The 25,989-nt window shown below is 40.8% G+C and overlaps 1 protein-coding gene across 3 annotated transcripts in view; it reads right to left on the bottom strand.

The window, feature by feature from the left end:
• Positions 1–25,989, bottom strand: part of LOC311233189 (transcriptional regulator ATRX-like) — a 65,147-nt gene that overhangs the window by 20,839 nt on the left and 18,319 nt on the right. For all 3 annotated transcript variants that reach the window (XM_084320106.1, XM_084320105.1, XM_084320104.1), the window contains exons 2-4: positions 2,897–3,003; positions 2,751–2,785; positions 902–960 (exon numbers count right to left, since the gene is read on the bottom strand). In XM_084320106.1, coding sequence (XP_084176232.1) covers positions 902–960; positions 2,751–2,785; positions 2,897–3,003 — 201 coding nt within the window. The remainder of the gene's footprint in view (positions 1–901; positions 961–2,750; positions 2,786–2,896; positions 3,004–25,989) is intronic.

Raw genomic sequence — 25,989 nt, 5'->3', positions numbered from 1 at the left:
TTCATTCACGGTCTTTGCTGCCCTGCAACGGGTACTAAATCCAGATTTAACCCTGCCATTGGAAAGAGGAGACATGGCCCGATCCATAGATGTATGACTTGGCCACAATAAGATCATTTATAGGCCTGATCTTATATTCATATTTCAAATTGCATGTGTCCGGATGGCGAAATTCAGTACTGTATCTACAAAACCCCCTGTAAATCATCTGCCCTTTATTAGTTTGCTTAGATTTTTTTTACACATCTCAGGAAGGTGCTGGATGAGCTCAGCCATTTTTTCATGTCTTGTCAATGTTAGCATGGTGTTATTCACCGTCAAAGATGGAATTCATTACAATGTACTCAAGCATAGTAACAGAGGAAATATTTCTGACACTGGGAATACATTCCCTGAGGTCCATAGATGTCCCTAGATACCAAGAATATGCAAATAGGGTTGGAGAAGTGGAGCAATCTTCCATTTACTTGGGTATGTACTTTTAGGCAGATTTTCTGAAAATATGGCTATAACAGGTTAAAAGGAACACACCAACATTATGGGAAATGCGCTTACCGTCTTCTCCAGAGTCAGACAAGAAGATAAGATACCCATTTCCTCTCTGTGTGTTCAGTAGAAAGCCATCTGGCTGCAAGCTAGCTTAGCACAAATTAATGGAAGCGGATAAGGAGCAGCTAGCCTAGCTTAAAACACCAGGAGAGGTGCTTTTGGCCAACAGCTAGGCTAACTGATCCGTATCCACTTCCAATAATTTATGCTAAACTAGGCTAGCTTGCAGACAGATAGCTTTCTACTGAATGCACAGAGAGGGAATTTGTATCCATCTTCTTGTCCGATTCTGGAGAAGATGGTAGGCGCATTTCCCATAATGTTGGTGTGTTCCTTTAAATTAAACACAAACCTTAAACGAGGTGGCACTCGAGCGCCAGAACACTGCTTGATGTCCGGGGGGGGGTTTCCCTGCAAAGCAAGACAGTTTGTCAGTTCATTTTTGAACGGGGAACACAAGAGGTTTCTCATAAAAACACAACAATCAATAATGTGAAAGAGTTTATTTTAGCATAAAAAAGGGGAGGGGGGCATAAAATACAGCTCATTCAGCATAATCTAAGTGGTTTGTGGCCAAAAAACTGCAATGAGAGTCAAAACAACATCACACGGCAAGAAGATGTGCGATACATCACACAAGTGTAATATTAATGAGGTAGGGAAATGGGGAAATAAGCTTAAAAACGGCGCCAAGCTTACAGGCTACTAGAGCTTGGCTAGGCTACCTGTGTTTACAGCTCCGTGAATTAGTATTAGTACGAGTATTAATTAGGTAAGTTAAGATAGCTAGTGCTAACGTCCACTGTCTATATAGCGCCATAGTCTAGACTAGGCTGCTTTTTTTTCTCAGTTGAAAAAAAGTGGAACTTTTTGGGCTAAGACTGCAGAGAACATTAGTGCTAGCTATCTTATATTTGATGATTTATAAGTTTGCTATAGCAATGCAATCACAGGTTCCTTTATGGACGCTGTCATTTGTAAATGGTGTGTTCCTCTGCAGGAGGAACACACACACACACACACACACACACACACACACACACACACACACACACACACACACACACACACACACACACACACACACACACACACACACACACACACACACACACACACACACACACACACACACACACACACACACACACACACACACACACACACACACACACACACACACACACACACACACACACACAAAGTCTGTCTGATCTGACTCATCCACCTCCTCTCCTCTCCCCCTACAGCTGTTGGAGATGGTGGAGCCTAGTGAGTGGATCCACGTTACCCTCTTGGACAAGGTTTACAGCCCCATCAGAACCACAGTGCTGGGGCAGAGGCTGCTACTTTTAAAACATTATCTTTACATTTAAACTTGCACTTTAATTTGTATTATTTAATTTGTTTATTATGATTGATTATTGTATTTGTTAGTAGCTTAATTAAGATCCAAATTCAAATGTTTCATGAGTCCTTATTTAAATTTGCTATGGGATCATGTTAAGGCAGAGGGAGGGTGACATTCACAGGTGTGCAGACTTGAGCATGTGAGGTAAAACATGCACTGGAGCCCTGAAAATGAGGCGCGCCCACAGGAAGCAGAGATGGAGGGTGTGACCGAAATAATCGTTAGATTAGTCGACTAATCGAAAAAATTATCGACAGATTAGTCGACTACCAAAATAATCGTTAGTTGCAGCCCTACTGCTACCTTATAATTTCATTGAGCTATAATTAACAGAGATATATTTTCCCTGATGACATCACTGGTGGCCATACAAACTATTTTACTCTCAATAACTGTCAAACTAAATGAATGTATGCAAAACTGTTTAGAGTTTTTGGATGTATGCAAGATTATGTGCAAAACAAATCAGCATTGTTTTTTGGTGAAGTGCCCCTTTAACAGTTTGGTCTGCTGATGAATAAATTGCCAACGTTATGAATCAACAACATTTGAAAACTAATAATGCTGAGATTAGCAGGCTAGTTTAGAATCACCCAAATTATCTTTAAACTGTGCTAATGCTGAGATTAGCAGGCTAGTTTAGAATCACCCAAATTATCTTTAAACTGCACTAATGCCGAGATTAGCAGGCTAGTTTAGCCGTTTGCTGTGTGCCTCCAGCCAGCTTTCTGCCACCAGATGCCCGAACATCCAGGTTTGTCACGTGATCTGAAAAACTGTCTATAGTTACCTCACTGGTCATTTGGCCTGGCACAGCGGTCAGACCTGTGGATAGAAAAACAGTTAACAGTCACTACCGAGTCAACAAAGGCTCAAGCAAAGCGTGCAACTAAAAGGCCCATTTTCATCACTTATTATATCAATCAGACACTGTACCATGGTCATCAGAGACTAGCGTGCCATTGCTGTCTGCCACTGAAGCCTGAGACAGGTACTCGTGGAGTTTGGTCACCAGCGCTTCCAGCTTTGAAGGGGGTTTGATGCTACAGTTTAAGAAGAGAAAAAGCACAGTTAGCCAGGCAAGGTGGTTAGCTAAACAGCTAGAGTTAAACAGCCAAAGTAACAGGCAAAGTAACATTGGATAAAAAAAATACTGTGGAAAAACTGGACCCGACATTGTTGGGAAACTTGGTTGCGGCCTTTATGGCAAATGGCTGCTTTTTTTATATAGCGCTTTTTAGGCCCTGTCTTAAATACTTCGAAGCTTTGTTCGATGGGCATGGGATTCGAATATGAAAATAAAATTTGAATATATATATATATATAAAAAGAAAATGTATATATATTTTTTTGTGCAAAATCAACTCTGCCTCTCTTTGTTAATTACAACTAACAATGCTGTTTGTTATTTACGATGAGGTCGGACTCAGCACTGACAGATTTGTGTTCATTGTGCTGATTTTATAAAGCCTCAAATGACGGCTTACAATATTTCATGAAAGCAAAGTGTTTCGTTTGTCTAAGATTTAAAAATGTTTAACTCTACAGCACTGAAAAAGTTTAACAACGTGCTGTACAAGTCCCACAACATAAAAAAATTTAAATTATTATTATTATTTTTTTTTAAATCTCGAAGCTTCGAATTAAAATCGAATCTCGGCCCCGAAGCTTCGAATTCCAAAAAGAAATTCGAAGGTCAGCCCTAGCGCTTTTATCCAAATCGCTTTACAATTTGTTACTCACATTTGACACATTCACTCACACATTCACACACCGACGGCGGAGGCAACCATGCAAGGTGCCAACCTGCTCGTCGGGAGCAATTAGGGGTTAAGTGTCTTGCTCAAGGACACATCGACACGCTGCCCGGGAGGAGCGGGAACCGAACCGGGAACCTCCGGATTGCCAGACGACTGGTCTACCTCCCGAGCCACTGTCGCCCCAGATTTGTGCTTTATGCAGTCACAATACAGGACGGCTGAGGAATCTGCTATTCAGTTGTTGTTGTTACGTCTGACTCAGATCCATTAAAACAACAAGGGACTCAGCACTGAGGCATGTTGAAAAGACGAGAGCCTCAGCCAAAGCAGGAAGTTTGGTCCCGGTTTATTGGAAGGTTGATACGTCACAACTTAAAAAGGAACACAGCAAATTTTTGGGAAATTTGCTTATTTGCCATCTACCCTGGAGTTAGACAAGCAGATACATACCCTTTTCTTCTCGGTGTACTGCATGCATTAGGCTACACGCAGGGAACAAAATAAGTACCCGCCAACCGCCAATGGCGGACAGATTTAAGGTTTGGCGACTAACAAAGAGGTCTGCCCGCTAGGCTTGGGCGGTATCACTTTTTTCATACCGTTATACCCTTGATTACATAATACCCCGGTGTACGGTATTGAGCGGTATGACTTTCATTTTCATCAGCGGGGGGGGGGGGGGGGGGCAACCCGTGTTACCAAGTAAACAAATCGCGGAGATGGCCAGTTAGCCCGCAGCATCCGAGTGCTACTATCATTAGCTCTCAGAATGGAGCCACTAGCCAGAAGACCACAGCATCCTAGTAATACTAACGTTAACTCTCAGAATGGTAGCCAGGAGCCCCGCAGCACCCTAGTACTAGTAACGTTAGTATTGTGTATTCAAAAACACACCGGACTGCGACGTAACATTTTACCGTTTATTTGCTTGTTCCACCAGTCCACAACACACACTCTCGTTACCACAACGTTTTACGGTATTTTCACAGCACTGTCGCAACATTACCGTAAAGCGTGACCACCGTTGTGATACACATACACAACAGTTGGCTCTCAGAACAGCCAGTTAGCCCGCAGCACCAGGCAGCAACGGTAAGCGTGTCTCGACTCTCATTTAATTTCCAGTGAAGCAGGGTTTCCCCTCCTCCTCCTGTGTATAGACAACCAGCTCTGCGGCTCGCTGCCTCGCTCCACTAGTGACTCGAGGACTGGTCTCGCCCTCTGCTGGTGCGCGTGTGCAGTGCACTACAACCAACCACTGTTAAAACTCCGTTTCACTGTAATATAAACTGAAATGGATCTGTGATTTTGACTATTGATTTTCAATACCGTCGGTATCTCTAAATACCCTGGTATACCGTAATACCGTCATACCGCCCATGCCTACTGCCCGCCACCTGGCGTGTAGTTCATATCGATACTCTTATTTTGAAAATCCTGTGCGGGTCTCATTTCCGCCCCAAGCGCAGCTCCAGTCATAATATCTATGGCTCCGTCAGCCAACAACGTTCGGTTCATATGATACTTATTTTGAAAAAAACCTGTGGCAACTCCGCGAGTCATATCCGCCCAGTCCGTGCTTCTGCTCCATTAAAGCCGAGCAGAGCAGCGCTACACAGCATGCAGACATAGCGCAGACTATTTGATTCCTTAAGGGCTCGAAGTTGCCTGGGTTTTGGTCATATGCTCCCGAAATGCTCCCGCTGTTTGACTGCTTCTATGTGCAGTGAAAACTACTATGATTTGCAACATAGTTATTCATTTAATTCGGGGCAAACTAGCGCGCAGAGCTAACGCTGCTCCGCATAAACACAGACAGAGAGAGAGAGAGAGAGAGAGAGGAGAGAGAGAGAGAGAGAGAGAGAGAGAGAGGAAGAGAAAGAGAGAGAGAGAGAGTGAGAGAGAGAAAGAGAGAGAGAACAGCAGACTGACTAGAAGAGGGTGGGGGCTAGCGGGGGAGGAGCCGTCTGCGTGTGGTGTGTGCACGCCGACAGAGGAAAGACAGAGGACTAGACTACAATATGATGCAGGGGTGGTGAGTTGAAACAGTGTGTGTGTCCCGAGTGTTTCAATAAATGATTTGCATTTAAAACTATTAACGCTGACTCATTCCTTCAGTCCACTCAAAATTATGCTAATATTCCTTATGTTGTTTATGCTATTAATTGAAAATAGCATATGAGAGTATTATATAGTAATAACAACACATGGCGATATACTAAAAATCTATTTATAATTTTTGGCTGGTAAAAAAATCTGCCTGGCTGGTAGTTTTTTAAATCTACCAGCCAAATGGCTGGTAAGTCAAAAAGTTAAGTTTGTTCCCTACACGTGCTACACATTCAAGCTAACTGGGCATATGAGCGAATAGACACAACAGGTATGTGGAATGACACTGTTTGCTATTGTGACAGGCTAAGCTGGCCCTATATTTATTTAATTCTTTTTTTTCCTATTCTTTTTGGAATCCGACCGGCCACAGGTAAGGACAATTTAACGTCAATTTCAGCTTGATCGTGCAAGGATTTCATAGCCATCTCCCTGATCAGCGTATGTTGTGGTAATAACGAATGCCGTTATTGGCAATAAATTAATCAGAAACGACCCCCCCGCCCCCTTTCATGCATTCATGATGGAACATAATACCGATCATATGCATTTGGATTTTTAACTCTAGCGTGTGTATGGACGAAACGCCAATGGATTTAACGTTATAGCGTTGCGCCTTATAAATAGCCTCACAGGAATTAGCCCTGATCGTTCCGAAATAACACTCATATTCACCACGGTATAAAACGGGAACGTATTGATGGGGGAAAAATTACAAGTAACAATTCTGCCACATGAACATTGGCAAGCTTTCGATTTTTGCACAAAATGAGTTCTCTTCTTTTTATTTTTTTTATCCTCTTTTTCTCCGCCTGATTTTCTATGCTTTTCTCCCCATCCCAATTTAGTCGTTATACCAATTCCCCCCCTCCCCTACCTGGTCGTTGTGCGCATGTTCCCCCTACTGGTCGGTACAAGGGAACCCTGAAGTCTACCACATGCTTCCTCCCACACATGCAGCGAGGACTCTCATTGGTGAAGTGTAACGCGTGGGAGGTAAGGTTGAGCCCGAATGTTCGAACGTTAATTCGTTATGTTAACATTCAAATTCTAAATAAAAAATTCAAATTTTTAATTTTTAATAATTTTAGATTTTTTTGATTTTTGTTATGCGTCTATTCATTCTGTTTGAACCAATGTGTTTTTTTTTCACAGTTGCAGATAAAGATTAGGCTACACTAATATTATAGTATTAAAAAAACGTTATATTCATTAAAGAAAGTTGATTTAATAAAAAAGAGACTAATTTAATCAGATTAATCACTTTATTCAAATTGAGGATTTAGTTTGAGGATATTTTTTTTTTTTTTAAACGAAGGTTCGAACGTTCGTTCGTAAAACCCTGACGAAGTTCGAATCCCAAAAACAGGCTTCGGGGACAGCCTTAGTGGGAGGTCACGCTGCCTTCACCACTTCCTGCCTTTCGCTGAGCAGGCGCCCAGACCTGACATGTGCCAGATTACCACCCACGATTTCCCTCCCGCTAACTCAGCCAAACGAGTTAGTATGACGATCGGCCCAAGCCGCAGGCAATGCTGACTCCGGGAGTCGAGACCGCAGCCTCTTGCATTGGTGACGAGCACAATCTCCGCTACGCCACCCGACCGCCCCAAAATGAGTTATCTTCTACCACTAACATTATTGTTCAAGCATTTTTGGTTGAAATAAAGGTAGTTATAAGGTTTTTAATTTGTCGTAAAAAAAGAACTACAGTTACCAGTAGGCAGCCTGTTGTTCACTAGGCAGCCTGTTCAGTGCTGTCGCCTGAACCACGTCACGGCCAGCAAGCTAGCTAGCTAGCTAGCTAACGTTACCTCGCTAAACGTACTAGACGTTAGCAATGTCTACTGTCGTTAAACATTTAAAATCGGGGCATGTAGAGGCGTTTCGGGACAGAGTAAAATGTGCAGCTCCTCTTCTCAGACCTGTGCACTGCATGCATCATGCCGGCTAGCAAGCTAGCTAGCTACACGTCACGGCCGGCTGGGACTGGGAGCATGTCTATGTTCCCCGGGTCCTATGTTCCCCGGTAGCGATAAAAAAGGTCCTATGTTCCCCGGGTCCTATATTCCCCACTCCCGTTGCGGCTCCCGAAAAAGCGACCGAGTTGTGTGAGGGCCGACCATGTCAGCTTGCTTCATTTCTCTGTCATTACGGTAGTGTTCTCAAACGTACACGTCACGACAAAAAAAAAGGTCCTATGTTCCCCGCTATTCCCGAAAAAGCGACAAGAGTTGTGTGAGGGTGTAGATATGGTGCAACATGTGTAATTGTGTAAAGTGTATGTGGGTATTCTGGATGTAACAGTACTGTATATTTACTCCAGTGCCGTCTGACAGATTCGGCCATCAGACGCTGCTTGCGCGTAACAGAGATGTGATATAGGTTATTTAGTTAGGCCTACTGGACATTTTCGTTGACATAAGTAGATTTTTCGTTTTTGTTTATTTATTAAGTTAATATAAAGCGTGTTTCGAACGTTTTTGAGGTTGTTAAATACACGCTTTTGATTTCTTTAAGTGGCGAGTGACATCTTTTTCGTGCTTATTTGAGAAGGGTCCAGCTGCACAGCCGGAGAGCAACGCTCTCAGGGCCGCGCTGTGACTGCTGTTCTGTCACTCCCAGCCTAGTAGTGGGCCGGTCGTTGACCAAACTTTATTTTTTATAAATAAATTATAACGAACATTACTGTTTTGCTTGTTTGTTTTTTAATGTTTATTACTTCATTGTTTTATTAAATTTTTTATTTTTATTTTTTTAGTTATGTTCGAAATAAATAAACGCATTCATTCAAGATATTGTGTGAGCAAAAAAGAAAAGAAAAATACATGTTATGAAGTATAGTTAATTTACTGTATCCTCTGGCCTGTTTGTAGAACTTCCCTGTGTTGTTGACCCTATTGATATGAAGTTGTCAAACCCTATTGATATGAAGTCTAATGGGAACATGAGAGGATGCCGTCATTTGCTGCTATGTTCATGGCCCTGAGAGCGTTGCTCTCCGGCTGTGCAGCTGGATACTATTGGCTTATTTCTCGCCAGGTGGACAGCGCCTTGGTGCTGAAGTGTCATTCAAACTATCCTTACTTAAATATGACTGACGGCGACGATGGCACCACAGTAACAATGCAATTAATTAATGTCTTTTTGTAAAATAGGGGTGGCATTCCTGTCGCCGTGCATGGTGGTGTGAGTGGCGCGCGGGCTGTTTTGTGTTTTCCTTCAGTCATGGCGTGTATGCAGCAGGACCTGTCTGTCGCGGAGGTCTTTAATTGGCATGATGCAACAATCAATGTTAGCGTGTGTGTGTGTGTGTGCCTAAAAGCACAGCAGAGAATTATAGCATCATTAACCGAACTCAGTCAAAGTTTTGCTTGCTTGTACCTTACCTGTGTCGCTTACCTCGAGGAAGTCCGAGGTAAGCGACAGCTGTGATTGGAGGATCAAGAAAAGAGGGCAGGGTTTGAGACGGGTCTATTCCCCCTCCTCCTCGCAGTCCTCGCAGCCAGTCGTCCACGGAGCAAGAGTTAAAATACGTACATGGTTATAGGCTTCTAAAACGATTTTAATAGGCTAAACTTCATTTTAAATTCTTTAATTCACATTTGTTTATTTCATTGAATTTTTCCCGACATCTTCTCAAAATAGTATAAGTGGCTATCTTTTATGCATATTTTACCACTGGTTGAAAACCACTGCCGGTACGTGCACTGGGAGCATTTGGCAAGCCTTTATCGCTACCGGGGAACATAGGACCCAGGGAACATAGGACCTTTATTTCAGCATTTGGCTAGCCTTTATCGCTACCGGCAGGGAACAAAATTTACTTTTTGGCTTACCAGCCAAGGTGGCTGGTAGATTAAAAAACTACCAGCCAGGCAGATTTTTTACCAGCCAAAAATTTGTAATAGCTTTTTAGTGTGTTATTAATATTACTATTAGGGATGCCCCGATCACGTTTTTTTGGCACTGATACCGATCACCGATCATCTATAAGCCATATCGGCCGTTACCGATCATTTTTGGTTTTATAAAAAAATATATATATATTAAATATATTAAAAAAAAATTTATATATAAAATATATATATTATATAATTATACTTGTAGTTGTATTATCTGTGAGACAAGTCAAAATGCTCGCTATCTGCAAACAGCTCCACTGTCTGTGTGTATACTCTGCTTTGGTCAAATCACATTCAGCATGCCCTCAGCATCCCCAGTCAGAGCGATAGTTCAACTTGACTAACCAGGGTCTGAAACGTATGTGTTCAGTTATGAAGCATGATAGCTAATTAGCCAACAGCTGCAAAAACGAATAATGTCAATTATGTTATAAGACATTGATATCAGGAGCTATCTGTAGGCTGTAGCTACTGCTAGCCGGGTAGATAACATTAGACAACGCCTCATGTATTAAACTAAAGTGAACTATTTAGTTTACTGGGTCATTTCGTTTAAACAGTGAGCTAACGTGAGCTAACATTAGCTACCTAGCTAACGGAGGTCTCATGCACTACTAGACTATTGCCGGAGCATTTGTTGATATCAGGAGCTATCAGTAGCTAGCCAGCTAGATAACGTTAGACAATGCCTCATGTATTAAACTAAAAGTGAATAGTTGACTGGGTCATTTTGTTTAACGTTAGCTAGGTAGCTAACGTTAGCTCACGGAGCTGCTCATGCACTAGACTATTGCCGGAGCTTGTTGACATGAGGAGTCTGGGAGGGGGAGGGGCAGTGCGCTGCAGCAGCAGCTGTGTGCCTGAGAGAGAAGTCAGCGAGTGAGAACTCCGCTGAGAATTGGATCATGTTTTCGATCGGTTTTCACAATGGCCGATCGATCGGGGCATTCCTAATTACTATATACAGGGCTCTACGCTAGAGCTGCCGCGGTATTGATTTTTTCCTTATCGCACAAATTTGCGAAATATTTCCTACCGCCGCGGTAACCGCAACAAAAAATGGAAAAAAAAAAAGTTTGAATTTTTTTTGTAGTCTACTCTTTGTAGCATATAGCCTGCCTCTAGTCCAGGGGTGGCCAACCAGTCAGAGACTAAGAGCCACAAAAGTTACTGTGGTACCACAAAGAGCCACACCATATACCAGCGTTTCTCAACTTTTTTTTCAGTCACGGCACCCTTCATGTGTTTATAGGTCTCACCCTCTGGCCTCTGATGTTGCTAATGTCTTTTTTATTTGGGCCTCACAGGGTTAAAAGTACCCTGTGAGACCCACGGTTGCAAAATTACAAAATCACTTTTAGCCATTTAAAAAAATAATGTTTATAGGGCGGTCAGGTGGCGTAGCGGAGATTGCGCTCATCACCAACGCAGGAGATGCTGGGTTCGAGCCCAGCTCTCGGCGTTGCTACCAGCTTGGCTGGTCGTTCATACTAATACAATTGGCAGTATTAGGGGGTGGGAAGCTGGTGGGTGGGAATCTGGCGTTGTGGTCAGGTCTCGGTGCTTGCTCAGCGGGGGCAGGACTTGGTGGAGATGGCGTGCCCTCCCACGCGTTACACTTCACCAATGAGAGTCCTCGCTGCCAAGTGAAAAGACGTCACTGGCAGTCGCCACACGTATCGGAGGAAGCATGCGGCCGCCGGCCGGCTTCGGGACGCCCTTGTACCGACTCGTAGGAGAACATGCATACAGCAGCCAGGTAGGGGAGGGGGGGGGAATTGGCACGGCGACTAAATTGGGATGGGGAGAAAAACAGAAAATTGGAGAAAGAGAAATAAAAAAATTAAAATTAAAAAAAATTATGTTTATTTAAAAAAATGTAAGCACATGTAGGCCTATAGTCAATTGGTCCTGTTGTTCAGCCTCACAATGCTATTTGATAGTAAATGTGTTTATATGTCCCACCCTCTGGCATCTGAAGTAGAGCCATATGAAATCCACGATCACGGAATCGCGGACGGAATCGCGGAATTGAGCAATAAAAATGGAATCAACTGTAAATTAAAAAAAAAAAATTATATATATTTTTTTTTAATATGTTGTGGGACTTGTACAGCACTTTGTTCAACTTTGTCAGTGCTGTAAAGTTTAAACCTTTTTAAATCTTAGACAAACAAAACACTTTGCTTTCATGAATGAAATATTGTAAGCCGTCATTTGAGGCTTTATAAAAGCAGCACAATGAACACAAATCTGTCAGTGCCGAGTCCGACCTCATCGTAAATAACAAACAGCATTGCTTGTTGTAATTAACAAAGACAGGCAGAGTTGATTTTGCAAAAAAAAATATATATATCATTTATATTTTTAAATAATCAAGTTTTATTTTCATATTCGAATCCCATGCCCATCGAACGAAGCTTCGAAGTATTTAAGACAGCCCTATTAAATGGACTGTTATATCTTATTAAATTGTGGACATTTATTCATTCCCACTTATTAGACACTATTTCGGATGGTAAAATGAGCGTACAAAGCAAAATACAGAATTCTGAAATATTAAAACGGAAAAAACGGAATTTGGAAAAAAATAAAATGGAATTTGGAAAAAAAATAAAACGGATTTCATATGGCTCTAATCTGAAGTTGATAATGTCTTTTTAATTTGGGCCTCACAGGGTTAACCTCTTAAGCCCGAGATATACAGTAAAAGTGGATATTTTCAGCATTACGTTTGTTTACCAATTATTTTAACTGTTATTAGTGAAATATAAGATTATAGAAATCTCAGGGCATTGAGTCGGAAACCGGCGCATATTGACAGGAGGAAGTGGCACAGCCAAAAGTGAGTGTAGTCTGTCAATCATCTGACTTCTGGATAAACTTTTTTATTTCTCTTATTTTTTGGGATTATCTCCCACAAACCTGAACGCTATTTCCATAAAACAGAACGCAGTTAGTTTCTCTACCTTTCTGTGAACGTCTTGCAAAAAACGGTGTTGCAATACGATGAAAAATGGTGGAGAAATTTACATTATAAAAAAGATGGCAGAATTCAGTACTGTATCTACAAAACCTTCTGTTTAATAATCTTCCCTTTATTCATTTGCTTCGATTTTTCAGGTCTGGTCAATTTTAGCATGGTGTTATTCACAGTCAAAGATAAACAAAATTTAAATAGAATTGATATTCTCCTTTGGTTCATTACAATTTACTCAAGCCTAGTAACAGACACACTATTTCTGACACTGATCCATATATGTCCCTAGATTCAGATCCCAAGAACATGCAAATGGACAATTTAAAAAAGAAATGGTAAATGTTTATTCTACGTCCTTATGGAATGAGTGACATAAAAAAAAAAAAAAATGTAATGGATGAAGAGCCGCACAATGACGGGCAAAGAGCCGCATGCGGCTCGCGAGCCGCGGGTTGGCCACCCCTGCTCTAGTCTAAATGTCCATCTTTAGAGGATGACTTTTCAGCATGAATATTGTTTGGGATTCGGCAAGCACGCATTCGTTATTGAAAGTGAAACACAGACAATGCATCATATATTAAATAAAGTGAACTATTTAGTTTACTGGGTCGTTAAAACAGTGAGCTAACGTGAGCTACCTAGGTCTCATGCTGCCGCATCCCTATCATTCTTAACACTTTGGTCGCCAAAAACGCCTTACCACGTCATTCCCCGCCATGCTCATTCTGCCAAAGACGCCGTACCACGTCTTTGAGATCAATATTTAAAAAATCTGTGATCGCAATCATATTTCTCCCCCGGAGACTTGAGATCTACTGTTGATCCCCTCTCAACTCTCCAACGGTTCAAGAGCGCCATCTGGTGGCCGATCGGCGGATCGCCCAAACCGGAAACGGAAGCTGGTGCTCATTCCAATTCGGTCCGATCACTCGCCAATAGTCCCAGGACTCGAGCTAGACACAATGGATAGCAATCCGTTACCAATAACTCGATAAACAACATGATTTGGATGTATATACTATTATACAACCTGGAGATGGATTGCATATTTCTACATCCCATAATAGGAATATTTCTGTTCCACGCTCATCACTACGAGGAAGCTACGGTGAGATTCAGCGTTTTTTTTTAACGTGTTCGATATAAACTGCTCTGATGATCATATCACCCACACTAGATGAATCATCTAACGTTGGCCACGGAATTATAAACGACCCCCCGCCATCCGGTCAACATCAGATGATAAGTAGTAACTTCTAGAACAGGGGTGGGCAATTATTTTTCCCGGGGGGCCGAATGAGCAACTGAAAATATGTTGGAGGGCCGGGCCAAAATTCCAAACTCAATTATGCATACCGGTAATATACATTTTATTTCTATATAAAAAGCAGTAAATGGCATTGTTTTGACCCCTGGTAAGAGTGTATGTTATTATTTGGCAATTAAAAGGTGAGGTTAGCTTTCAAAAATATCATTTATTCAAATAGAATTTATTTCCAAAATTATAAACAAAATGTGAAACATTAATAACAAAGGGCATGTATGAAAAAGTGCTATACAAATAAAGTTATTATTTTGAGTTTCATATACTATTGAAACAAGGATTTTCTTAGCTTTCTAAAGACATCACATCATCTTATAGCCAAAATAAACAAGACATGTCACTGAACTGTGTAAAGAAAAGTGTCCCAGTAGCCTTTTTTACTTTACATGCCTATATTAAACATTTAATGTTTTCAGAACTGTGCAAAAAAAAGATCAAGTGTCCCATTTCACTTGTTATATTTCCACATTTTAGTGTTCTTCAGCTCTTTTTTTTTTTTTCATTCAGTGTGATAAATCCAGTCTTTGTTGAGCTTTAACAAGTCCATCAAAGTCAGGTTGCATGTCTGAGGTGGAGATGCGAAGTACAGCTGCGAGATGTTCATCAGTGAGAGAGGATCTGTACCTGGACTTGGTAAACGTCATGACTGAGAATGTCTGTTCACATATAGGTGGATCCAAAGAGAACATCTTCTGAGCATGTCTCCTCATGTTTGGAAGGTTCTCCTCCTTGAGAGCAGAGTAGAACTCTAGCAGTGATGCTGACTTAAAGTGCTCTTTCAGTAGTGAATCAGACTGCAGGTCAATGAGTTCAAGCTGAACATCAGTGGGTGCACCATCAACACTGCAGGTAAAGGGAGAGGAAACCAGCTGCATTTCATCCTCAACCTTTTTGAAATCTTGAAAACGCCTTGAAAATTCATCATGCAGTGCTCCCAACATGGATGAGTACCTGTGCCGGTGATCAGCTGATGGTTTGACTTCTTTCAGGGTTTTCATGTGTTTGAGATTGTTGCTGCCTAGTTGCCTTGAAATTAATTGCAACTTTGTCATGAAGGCTTTCACATGGCTATGCATTTCATGAGCAAAAATGCCCTTGCCCTGCAGTTGTGTGTTCAGTAGGGATTAATCTACCTACCTCAGTTGTGAAAAAAGAAATCCAAACTTCAAATAACCACACTTTCGACCGTTTTTGGCTTGCCCCGACTGCTTTTTTGTTGAATCAAGTCAAATCCTAGGTAAGCTTATATTGTGAGTGTGAACGTTGACATGAAAAATAAATAAATAAATAAAATAAAAAAATAAAGAAATTATTTTATTTTATTTATTTTTTATTATCATGTAATCTTTCGCGGGCCGGTCAGAATCATACCGTACAATGCCCAGGTCTGTTCTAGAAGCACGTCCATTTGAAACTTTTTATCTCACGCAGATCGCTATCAAACTGTATTTGATCATCAATATAATGCATTTAGGGCTATAAATCACGTTCTGGAGAATGCTGCAGAAAACGATAAAAACATACTTATACTTTAGACCGTATTTTAGTATGAATATGTGAATGAAAAAGTATAACGTTGCTACACCCTGAACAATAGATACTTGACGTTGAATGGGCCATAGTAATGTCAATTTAGCAATACAATTTAAAAAATTATAGCCCTGCAAAGAAGGGGAACTGCTCCATAGACAAATAGAGCTGGCATGGGATGGTTTATTATGAATATAAGCCTGGCGACCAAAGTGTTAAACTGAAATGCGCATTTGTTGATATCAGGAGCTATCAGTAGCTAGCCAGTTAGACAACGCCTCATGTATTAAACTAAAAATAGTTGACTGTGTAGTTTTGTTTAAACAGTAACGTTAGCTCGGTAGCTCACGAGCGATAGCTAGTTAGCCAACGCTAGCCAGCACTTGCGAAATGAATACCAAACTGATTATATCAGACGTTGATATCAGGAGCTATCAGTAGCTAGATAACATTAGACAACGCCTCATGTATTAAAAAAAAGTGAATAGATGACTGGGCCATTTTGTTTAATGCTTGTTAAATGTTGAAAGAGGAGCTCTGAGGACGGTGCTCATGCACTCGAGGGTTTGTTTACAATATGCCACGGGTCTGGGAGGGGGAGGAGGAGGGGCAAGACGGTCAGCAGAGTGTGGCTGTGAGAGAAAAAAATCCTCCGTCCCCGTTTGCGTCCCAGCAAAGATTTCTGTCCGTCCTAAATCAATATTTGATAGTCCAGGGGACGACGGGACATCGTTAGTCTCGAGCCCTGGTGGTAGCGCCCGGCGGTTACCCCCCCCGACCGTTTCTTCTTATTATCATTATTATTATTATTATTATTATTATAAAAAACAGCGGTGATGCGGTATTCAGCTTAACTCTGCGGTGGGCGTGATGCAACAGCGATACCGCGGTAATGCGGTAACCGCGGCAGCTCTACTCTACGCTAACCTTTTTCCCAGGGAACACATGTGCTCCTAAATAAATAAAAAATTAGGAGCACACAAAGAAATTTAGGAGCACAGTGAAACATTTTCAAGTAACAGAGTTTATTAACAAACTATTTATTATTGCGTGTGCATACTAAGGGTCAACATCTGTGCAATAGCACATATCACCAAAATCACACATTGGCCCATGCCTACCAGGGCTCTACAGTGCGACCAAATTGCTCGCATATGCCCCTAAAAATATGTGTGTGCGAACCGTAAAAATCAATTACGCGCACGCTGTGCGAGTACAGATTACAGCCTCTCGTCTTTTTTTCCCTCCGCCACGAGAATCGTTAAAAAACTACAAGTCCCACATTGCACTCAAGCCAACGGTCCAATCACAGTAGAGTGACGTGACTGGTTTCATGAGAAAGAAAGCAAATGACCAATAATCGGAAGCTCTCATTTGGCTTGTTTACTTCCTGAAACGCCACCATTGCGATATGCGAGAGTTTCCCGAGACATGTAACTTCTAGTCTTACCAATAGCAATATATTTTAGAACACCTAGATTTAGTGATAGCAATAGTAATATAACGTTAATGCAACAAAACTAGTGATGCACCGATGTGAAAATTGTGGCCGATACCGATAACCGATATTAATATTGCTGTTCTGGCCGATACCGATATTTACCGATGTCGATATCTCTGTATAGAAAACACTTTTTTATGATAATCAAATAAAGAGCTATTTTCCAAAACGCATACTTTTTTTACTTTTGTAACTTATTTTCAGAAATAAATAAATAAATAAATAAATAATAATAATATTGCCCCTATCTTGATATCGGACCGATACCGATGTGTAAAAAAACGGCCATATCGGCCGATATTATATCGGCGGCCGATATATCGCGCATCACTAAACAAAACGAATGCCTTGCTTTGTTAATCATAACGTTGATGCAGTAGCGTATGCCGTTGTGTTGACTGTAACGGACATGATAACAACATAACACTGTGTGTTACACATTCAAATTGCGATAATCGATTCTAACATTTTCAAATCGATGCAGTTGAATTTTCCCCTTAGGATCGATGCATTGTTACACCCCTACACCAAAGTAACTGCCGGCCCACTGTGTATGTGTGTACAGCTAACTTGGCTAGCGTTATGAACAGCAGAGGTGGGCAATAGGGTCCAGCTGCAGCGCCGGACGGCCGGAGTGCAAGCGGTGTGACGTAATTGGCAGACTCGACTGTCAATCAATGGTCTACCTGACACGCAAACTCATAAACAATGTTTCTGTACTGGAGGTGTACAGTATTTCAATAGGCAACCCTGAAAGGATTATTTCTCTAGAAGAGCAACACAGCCAAAACATAGGCATTGTATGCATAAAAGGGGCAAAAGCTAAAGTTAAGTGACTGTTACTTTTGTAGCAGTAGTTTGATTTGATAGTTTATTTATTTGATAGGGACAGCACATGTTAATGAACATAAAGTACAAAATACAAAATGTAAACATGCAGGGTTGTAGCAAGAGCTAATTTACACACATGCACGCACAGTACAAATATACATTTATTTTTGAAAAAAAAAAACTCTTTTACTTGAAATATTTTCACTGTGCTCCTAAATATTTTTGGGTGCTCCTAAATTTTTTTGTGTGCTCCTAACTTTTTTCATTTAGGAGCACCTGTGCCCCTAGTGAAAAAGGTTAGCGTAGAGCTCTGAGCCTACTAGACACAAAGGATATCGGTTGTCAAGCTGCTTTTGTATGTTGTACTGTTGTCAGTGTCACAATACCAACATTTTGACTTCGATACAGATAGGAAAGGTAATGGAATATATTATTAGATGACAGAACGTGGAAAATTCTTTATACAATTATTTAATTCATTATAATTTAAACGCTATTGAATAATAGTTAATCAATGGTAATTAATACAATTATTCTGTTACAGCTACTGAGCTATATACTATAGCTACTGTGTATCAATATCTTCCTTTTGAATGAAATAGGTTCAGGAGAGAGATGTAGAGAGGGAGAGAGAGCGAGACACACACACAGAGATAAACAGAGATTCTCAGCCCTGCCTTCCCTCACTATGCCTCTGAGCGTCCCCAGTGATTAGCGTTAGCAGTAGTTAGCGTTAGCAGGTTAGCTTAGTTGGAGTACTCAGTTAGCAGATAACATTACAGTAGTTATTGTTTTTTAGCGCAACGTGAGTATACAAGACTGGCGAGGATGCAAAGCATGTTGGAACGGCTCGCAGAGTTTTCATTGCACATAGAAGCAGACTCGAGATGAGTTGTTACAGAGCTGATCCATGCTGCTCCGTGTCTTATGAAATGACAATTGCACAGTTGTTGACACGCCCACTACGCAAGACGATTTACTCGCACACTGTGCTCCTAAATGATTTTTCCGGTTCGCACAAATCTTTTTTTAGAGGCAAATGCGAGTGAAATGCCCGCACTGTATAGCCCTGATATAATACTCTAATATTCTCATATGGCTCCCAATTATTTTACACGCCAGAGTGGCTGAGTAGCCTCTGTAATTTACCAGCCAAAGAGGAAATCTACACGCCATTGGCGTTTGGCGGGTGCTTATTTTGTTCCCTGGGTCTACCTGATAATGGTTTGTTTCCGGTTGCCGACCGACCCTGCCGATTTAGGTGCGACCCAATATATTTTATGAGTTTTAAAAAAAGATTATATAAAAAAAAAAAAAAAAAAAAGAAAAAAAAAAAAATTATAAAGTTTCATAGAAATCTTAGTCAAACCTTTAGTATTATGGATATTAAACATACTGGCAGAGTACATGCATCCATTTTAATTAAATAAAGAAATTCCCTATCCATAGTCGCCATGGGAAAGAATAAAATAAAAAATAAAATAAATTCCCTACCTACCCATGGCCTTAACTGACAACCAACAGGAAACCAACAATATTTTCTTTTATGCCTAAACAAGTCTTGAGCAAGACAAGTTAGTCTGTTAGGTAGGGCTGTCTTAAATACTTCAAAGCTTCGTTCGATGGCACAAGCTTCGAACATTAAAAAAAATCAAAGTTAAAAAAAAATATATAATAATAAAGAAAATTATATATTTTTTTTGCCTCAAATCTTGCGCCTCCATTCCAATGAAACGAAAGTAAGCGGCGCCTTCCCGCCTCCAATGAAACGAAAGTAAGCGGCGCCTCGACTCCACCTCTCTACAACAAGCACGTGGAGATTATCTGTGTTGAAAACAACAAGGACATGTGCAGCAGACATGTCGACCAGGGTTTCCGTTGTCCGGTAATTACCGGTTTTTGACCGGCAAAATCTGTTGAAGTTAGGGCTGACCTTCGAATTTTTTTTGGCAATCGAAGCTTCGGGGCCGAGCTTCGATTTTAATTCAAAGCTTCGAATAAAAAAAATGTAATAATTTTTTTTTATCTTATGTTGTGGGACTTGTAAAGCACTTTGGTAAACTTTGTTGTTTTTAAATGTGCTCTATAAATAAAGTGGATTGGATTAATGAATTAAGTAGCTTTCGTGACAGCCAACACAGTGTGATTTAATTCAAGGTGGATCGCTGTTGTCGTTTGAACAACTTCAGATTTCATGGGAACTACCAATCCCCCAAATCAAGAATGTTTAAGATGAATGAAGTAAGATTTTGATTATTTGAAATATGGCCTGTGTAGACTAAACTATGCACAGAATTATGTCAGTCTACAAGGTCCGGATTCTACATGGTCCGGCAATGTAGACCTTGTAGACTCCACTACAGACCAATTATCAGTGAATGTTCATGCATTTTTAAGAAGGGCTAATTCCACAAAAAAACAAAGAACTCACCAAAACATCTCAGTAGCACCTTATCTAAATGTTCTATTTGATATATGGAGATTCATATTTATTTATGTATTGCATGCATTTCTACATTTTATTTCCTATTTTGTTTATTCATCCCAGTATCTTTCTTTCTTATGTGTGGAATTCTACAAGGCATTTACATTCACATTTACATTTAGTCATTTAGCTGACGCTTTTATCCAAAGCGACTTACAAGTTCTGTACGACAGGTCATCAGGAAGGATACAACTCTATCAGCTGAGTAACAATATTCATCAAAGTGTTGCGTGTTACAGTGTAGGTTAGTTTATTAGGACAAGTGCATGACAGTAAGGTTAGTTAGGGTTAGATTTTTTTTATTTAATTTTTTTTATTTTATTTCAGATAATGGTTGAAGAAGTGCGTCTTTAGTCGACGGCGAAAGATTGGATGGGATTCGGCTGTCCTAACTGGGGTGGGTAGTTCATTCCACCATTGTGTGGCAAGGACTGAGAATAGGCACACACACACACACCGAAGTAAAAATAAAAAAATTAAAAAAAATTAAAAAAATTATAATTTTTTTTTTTTTTTTTAAACTTCGATTTTTTTTAATGTTCGAAGCTTGTGCCATCGAACGAAGCTTCGAAGCTTCGAAGTATTTAAGACAGCCCTAGTTGAAGTCCGACATATTTAAATCTCTCCGGTCATAATGTCCGGTGAAAATAATTCCCTCTAAGCACAATTTAGTTACATTTGTTTCATTGTTGCTTCACCAAGCAGGGCCCTATTCCCCGTACCTGGTTCAACTAAGTCGATCCAAGAGTCCCATTATCCAGATTCAATTAACCCGATGTTTGAAGCCGGGATTTTCCGGTTCCTCGAACGCTGATTCAGTCTCGTTAACTCGAACCAGACTTGAGACCCAGGATAATTGCGCGCGCCCGCCTCAGCTGAAAAGACAGCAAATATCGATAGCAGAAATCCTGATTTTCTAACGGCATTGATTGATTAATTGATTTAAAACTTTATTAACAGATTGCAGTACGGCTCAATAGCCTCGCCGACAAGTTAAATGCATAATCTATAGGCTAATTTTAAGTCCCTCATTACCCCAATCAATCAGATTATATTTCTTTAAACTTCCCTGCTGGCAGTAGGTTTATGGAATGGATAATCAAATGAGATCTTGCTAGCGAAAATAATTAGTTCAACTGTTTCAGAATAAGGATACGGCTCTCTTACCCATTGATTGATGTATGGTGGATGTTTTACTTATCTGCACTGTGGTGTGACGGTTGGTCGTTTTGACTTTCACGCAGACGACCCGCGTTCGAATCCCCCCTTCTTCTAGTGTTGTGAAGGATCAGATTAAACCGAATATGTATATTTATTTATATATATATATTTAATTGTATTTGTATATCGTTTGATATCCCCTGTATATTCCTTGTACAATATGCATTGAATATCCCTTTAGTCTACTAAACAGCCCATAATAGTTTCATTCTACCATTGGACGAGAACCTGGCGCCAGGTTGCCATACCCCTAGGTCCAAGTTCAATCGTGCCGCCTAACATGTCGTGGCAAGCCCCGGTTCCGCGCAGGAATATGTCGGGCGAAATACGAATGGTACTATTTGTTCATAGCGCATATATATATGGCGCAAGTAAAGTAGAACTTTCTTTTAGTCCAGTTCTTTACCCTCCAACAGAGTGACAGACGCAAAGCCTCCCCACGACGCACGTGCGGTGTAGTAAGGCCTACTTGGCCCCAGAATAGGCATTGAGATATCGTGTAGATTAATAGTTGAATAGTCATAGTTTGGCACTATACCGTCGAGTTGGACGTATTCTATTAAGCTAATAATAGTCTATTTATGTATGGTGCATCGTTCGGTTAGAGTTCTAAAGTTATCAGTACCCCCATCGTTCCTGACGTTATCTGGACGCTTAACCAGGCTGGTCAGACCCCTAGTGGTGATTGCATCCGAGGAGCTCCGGGCCAAGAGCGACTGGACCTGTATATTGGATTACTCTACCCGGACGACGGCGAGCCTTCCACGGCTTGGATTATGCTTTGTGTGCTTTGATTATTCCATGGATAAAGGCCAACACTGCGGAGTGTTGGAACTACCCCCCGGAGAGGACTCCAGGTGAGACGGCGCTCGACACCAGTGAGGTCGCCTCACGTCTCTCCGTTGTGGACCGGCAGCTACCGTCCACAGAGGGTCCAGCTGTATTCGTCTGCGGTCCGAGGTTCTGTGGGCACCGTGTCCAAGACTTTGGATTCTCCCAAGACACCGTCGGCCAGATGGGATACCGCCAGCGGCTTCTCTAACCCCCCCCTCCTACTGTCTTACAACCAGCGGGACCCCCCCCCCCCCTTAGTGTATCCAGCTATAATCATCTAAGTACCATCGCTATCGTTTTCCTAAATATTCCAGGTTGTATACTTACTCCCTGCGTAACCAGAGATTGGACATTCAATGTTGATTTACCTACGAATACTCATTTGCCATAAAAGTGCATATTTCATATTTCAAATCATAAATGTAATTAAGTGATCGTTGTATACACCTTTTGCTGTATTAAACCTTCGATTTGGTACATTTGTGTGGATTCGTTTCATCAGGTGGGAAAGTGTTCATCATACTTATATCTTGTACTGGGTGGCCAGAAGTTAAAGTACATGAGGTAGTGGTATTAAATATCATATCTAACAATACAGTCAGGGAATTGTACCCCTCAGTTACATCTAGTCTTTTTCTTCTTTTTGCAATGTAGGAATAATTCAATTTGGTGCACGTTGAGAGCTATATAAAGAATGACATCCTCAATGCATGTAGATTTATAATATTTTAACTTAAAACTAGGCTACTTTTGCATATAATCATTAATATTATATTCCAAAAAAAAATTATTGGAAACGCGGGGTCTCGAACTCGGGTCGCCCGGTTGACAGGATTAAGCACTAGCCGTTGGACCACTGTGCCAGACGGGATATATCCATTGTGTATCCGTCAATGGACAAGAGACCCGTGTTTCGAATAGTTTTCTTTTGAATGAAGTTTTATCTCTTTATTCTCAAATGCATTAATGTGACGTCAACGGCTCATTCAATTTCTCAAATCCGTCAAACAGCGCATCTCATCAGACATTTTAATCCCAGTTACAATATCACAATAACGTGTGAGTGATGATACAATTCAACAATCCTCCTCGTAATTCATAATCCACAAAAACCACAATCCACGCATAGACACTTCAATTTTATGCTTGAATGAAACACAATCCGGGCGCTCCGTTAAGCAAATCTACAGCGGAGAATATATGAAACTAATCAGAGCCAAACGGCCGATAGGTTTCATTCATTAAAAATATCCCCGCGGGATTCACATTTGCAATGCGCCGTTATTAAAATAACCACATGCAGCATGTATCGCACTCAGAGCGCCGTATATGACGTGCATTATTTTATTTAGGACAAAGTAAATCTATAGGCTGAATATGATTTATTATCAGCATTTAGTTCTATTATACATTTCAAAAGCCCCCTCTAGGAAAACGAAGCACAGAAACATAATTCAGAATGGTATAATGGTTCTAGACTGTGAGAAATATTTCAGGAAGCGAGCTGGCATTTCTTTGCGGGGGCGTGGCCATGGTTCATCCAGCTAACTGAACTTAACCCTGCTCCCGACCAGGTTCAAACTTTCTGATCTGTTACCATGGTGATTTAGAAAATCCGACTTCGGGGAACAGAAAGGTCTGGCTTAAGTCAGGCTATACTGGAAATTATCCGGCTAACTCAGTTAGCCAGGTACGGGGAACGGGGCCCTGGTCTAATGACAACGATGCGTGTTCTATTATGATATGTGTGTAGTGTTCTGATAACGACTATTGGTGAAGCGATGTCGAGATTCATTTGGTTTGGCAGCAGGAGCTAGATTTGCGAGAAGCATGCAACTGCAGAGCCGCAGAGCTGGCAGTTGTGCGCGCACAGTGCAATACTCCAATTCAGCCATTGGCAATTCAGCTGTTGGGTGGGTGGCGCTGCTGAGCGGTCCCCAGACCGGACCCGAGAGCGCCGCTGGCTCTGCGGCTCTGCAGTTGCATGCTATTGCCATTGGTATGTTCTTCGTTGGGACTGGGAGGCGGAGATATAATAGTCATCACGCAACGTTTATATTTCACGATAATGTTGCCGTCTCTCTCTGCCAAATTTCTCAGTTATTCGCTTGATATAATTAATACAAATGTCCAATATAACGGAATTCGTTAGCTCATAAAAATGTGATTATAACACACTGCTGTATTTAATGTCGGGCCGACTGCCCAGAGACACCTATTTGATTTAAAGTCAGCAGCAGCAGCACGGAGTCTCGGGACTTATTTGATTTGGAATATAATGACTGTATACGCAAAAGTAGCCTAGTTTTAAGTTAAAATATTATAAATCTACATGCCTTGAGGATGTCATTCTTTATATAGCCTGCCTATCAATTGTTTTTAAGCTCAATAAACTCTGACCGGAATTGATCCCATTTGTCCGGTAGATTGAAATCTTGCAGGACACGGAGACCGGCAACAATTTTTTCTAACAGAAAACCCTGATGTCGACAAAGAAGCGAAGCAATGCCGTTTGTTATTTAAGACTATGTCGGACAGATTTGTGTTCATTGTGCTGCTTTTTTAAAGTGTCCCGACTAGGGATGGGTACCTTTCACATTTGAACCGATACCGGTACCGGTACCTGTGAATCAATACCGGTACCCAACGGTACCTTTTTTCGGTACTTTAGTCTCAAGACATTTTATTAACCTTAAAAAAATCCAAACTTCAAATAACTACAATTTCGACAGTTTTCGGCTTGTCATTGCTCCGACTGCTTTGTTGTTGAATCAAGTCAAATCCTAGGTAAGCATATATTGTGCGTGTGAACGTTGACATGAAAAGAAAAAAGTTAAAAAAAAATAAATAAAAAAAATAAAATAAAAAAACTTTTTTTTTTATTTCTTTTTCGGTTTCTTACTTGATTCGATACTCGGTAGTACCGACGTGTTTCGGTTCGGTACCTCAAAAGTACCGAATTCGGTACCCATCCCTAGTCCCGACCCATATAAAAATATGTCTTAATAAAAGGTGCTTAATTAAGTCGAATTCTGCCTTTGTCTCCATCAACTACATATACATATTTATATAATTGTTTGCTTGATAGACGAAGGTTGCAACATAATTATGTAATGTCATGTCGTTGGCTGTGAGAGCAGCCCCACTGCACCCAGGCAGCGCAGCCGAGTGAAACCTTGTTGGCTGCGTCACAGTCACGAAAGGGGCTACTTAATTAATTAATCCAATCCACTTTATTTATAGAGCACATTTAAAAACAACAAAGTTTACCAAAGTGCTGTACAAGTCCCACAACATAAGATAAAAAAAAAATATATATATATATATTAAAAAAACACACCATAAACATATTTCTTGATATTTCCTTTTTTTAAGTAAGTAAAGAGGCCTATGTTCATATCAGTGAGCACAATTTGTAACACAAAAAGAGACGTGTAGCCTATTTATTTATTTAATATTTTATTTATTCATTTTATTATTATTTTATTTGTTGTGCCATGCCTAAAATAAGTGCATAGGGCTAAAACATTTTCTTAACCTGATAAGCTG

This window comes from Notolepis coatsorum (assembly GCF_963971535.1).
Source record: "Notolepis coatsorum genome assembly, chromosome: 8".
Lineage (NCBI taxonomy): Eukaryota > Metazoa > Chordata > Actinopteri > Aulopiformes > Paralepididae > Notolepis > Notolepis coatsorum.
Note: the sequence above shows the minus strand (reverse complement) of the source record. Positions and strands in the feature narration are given on the sequence as shown.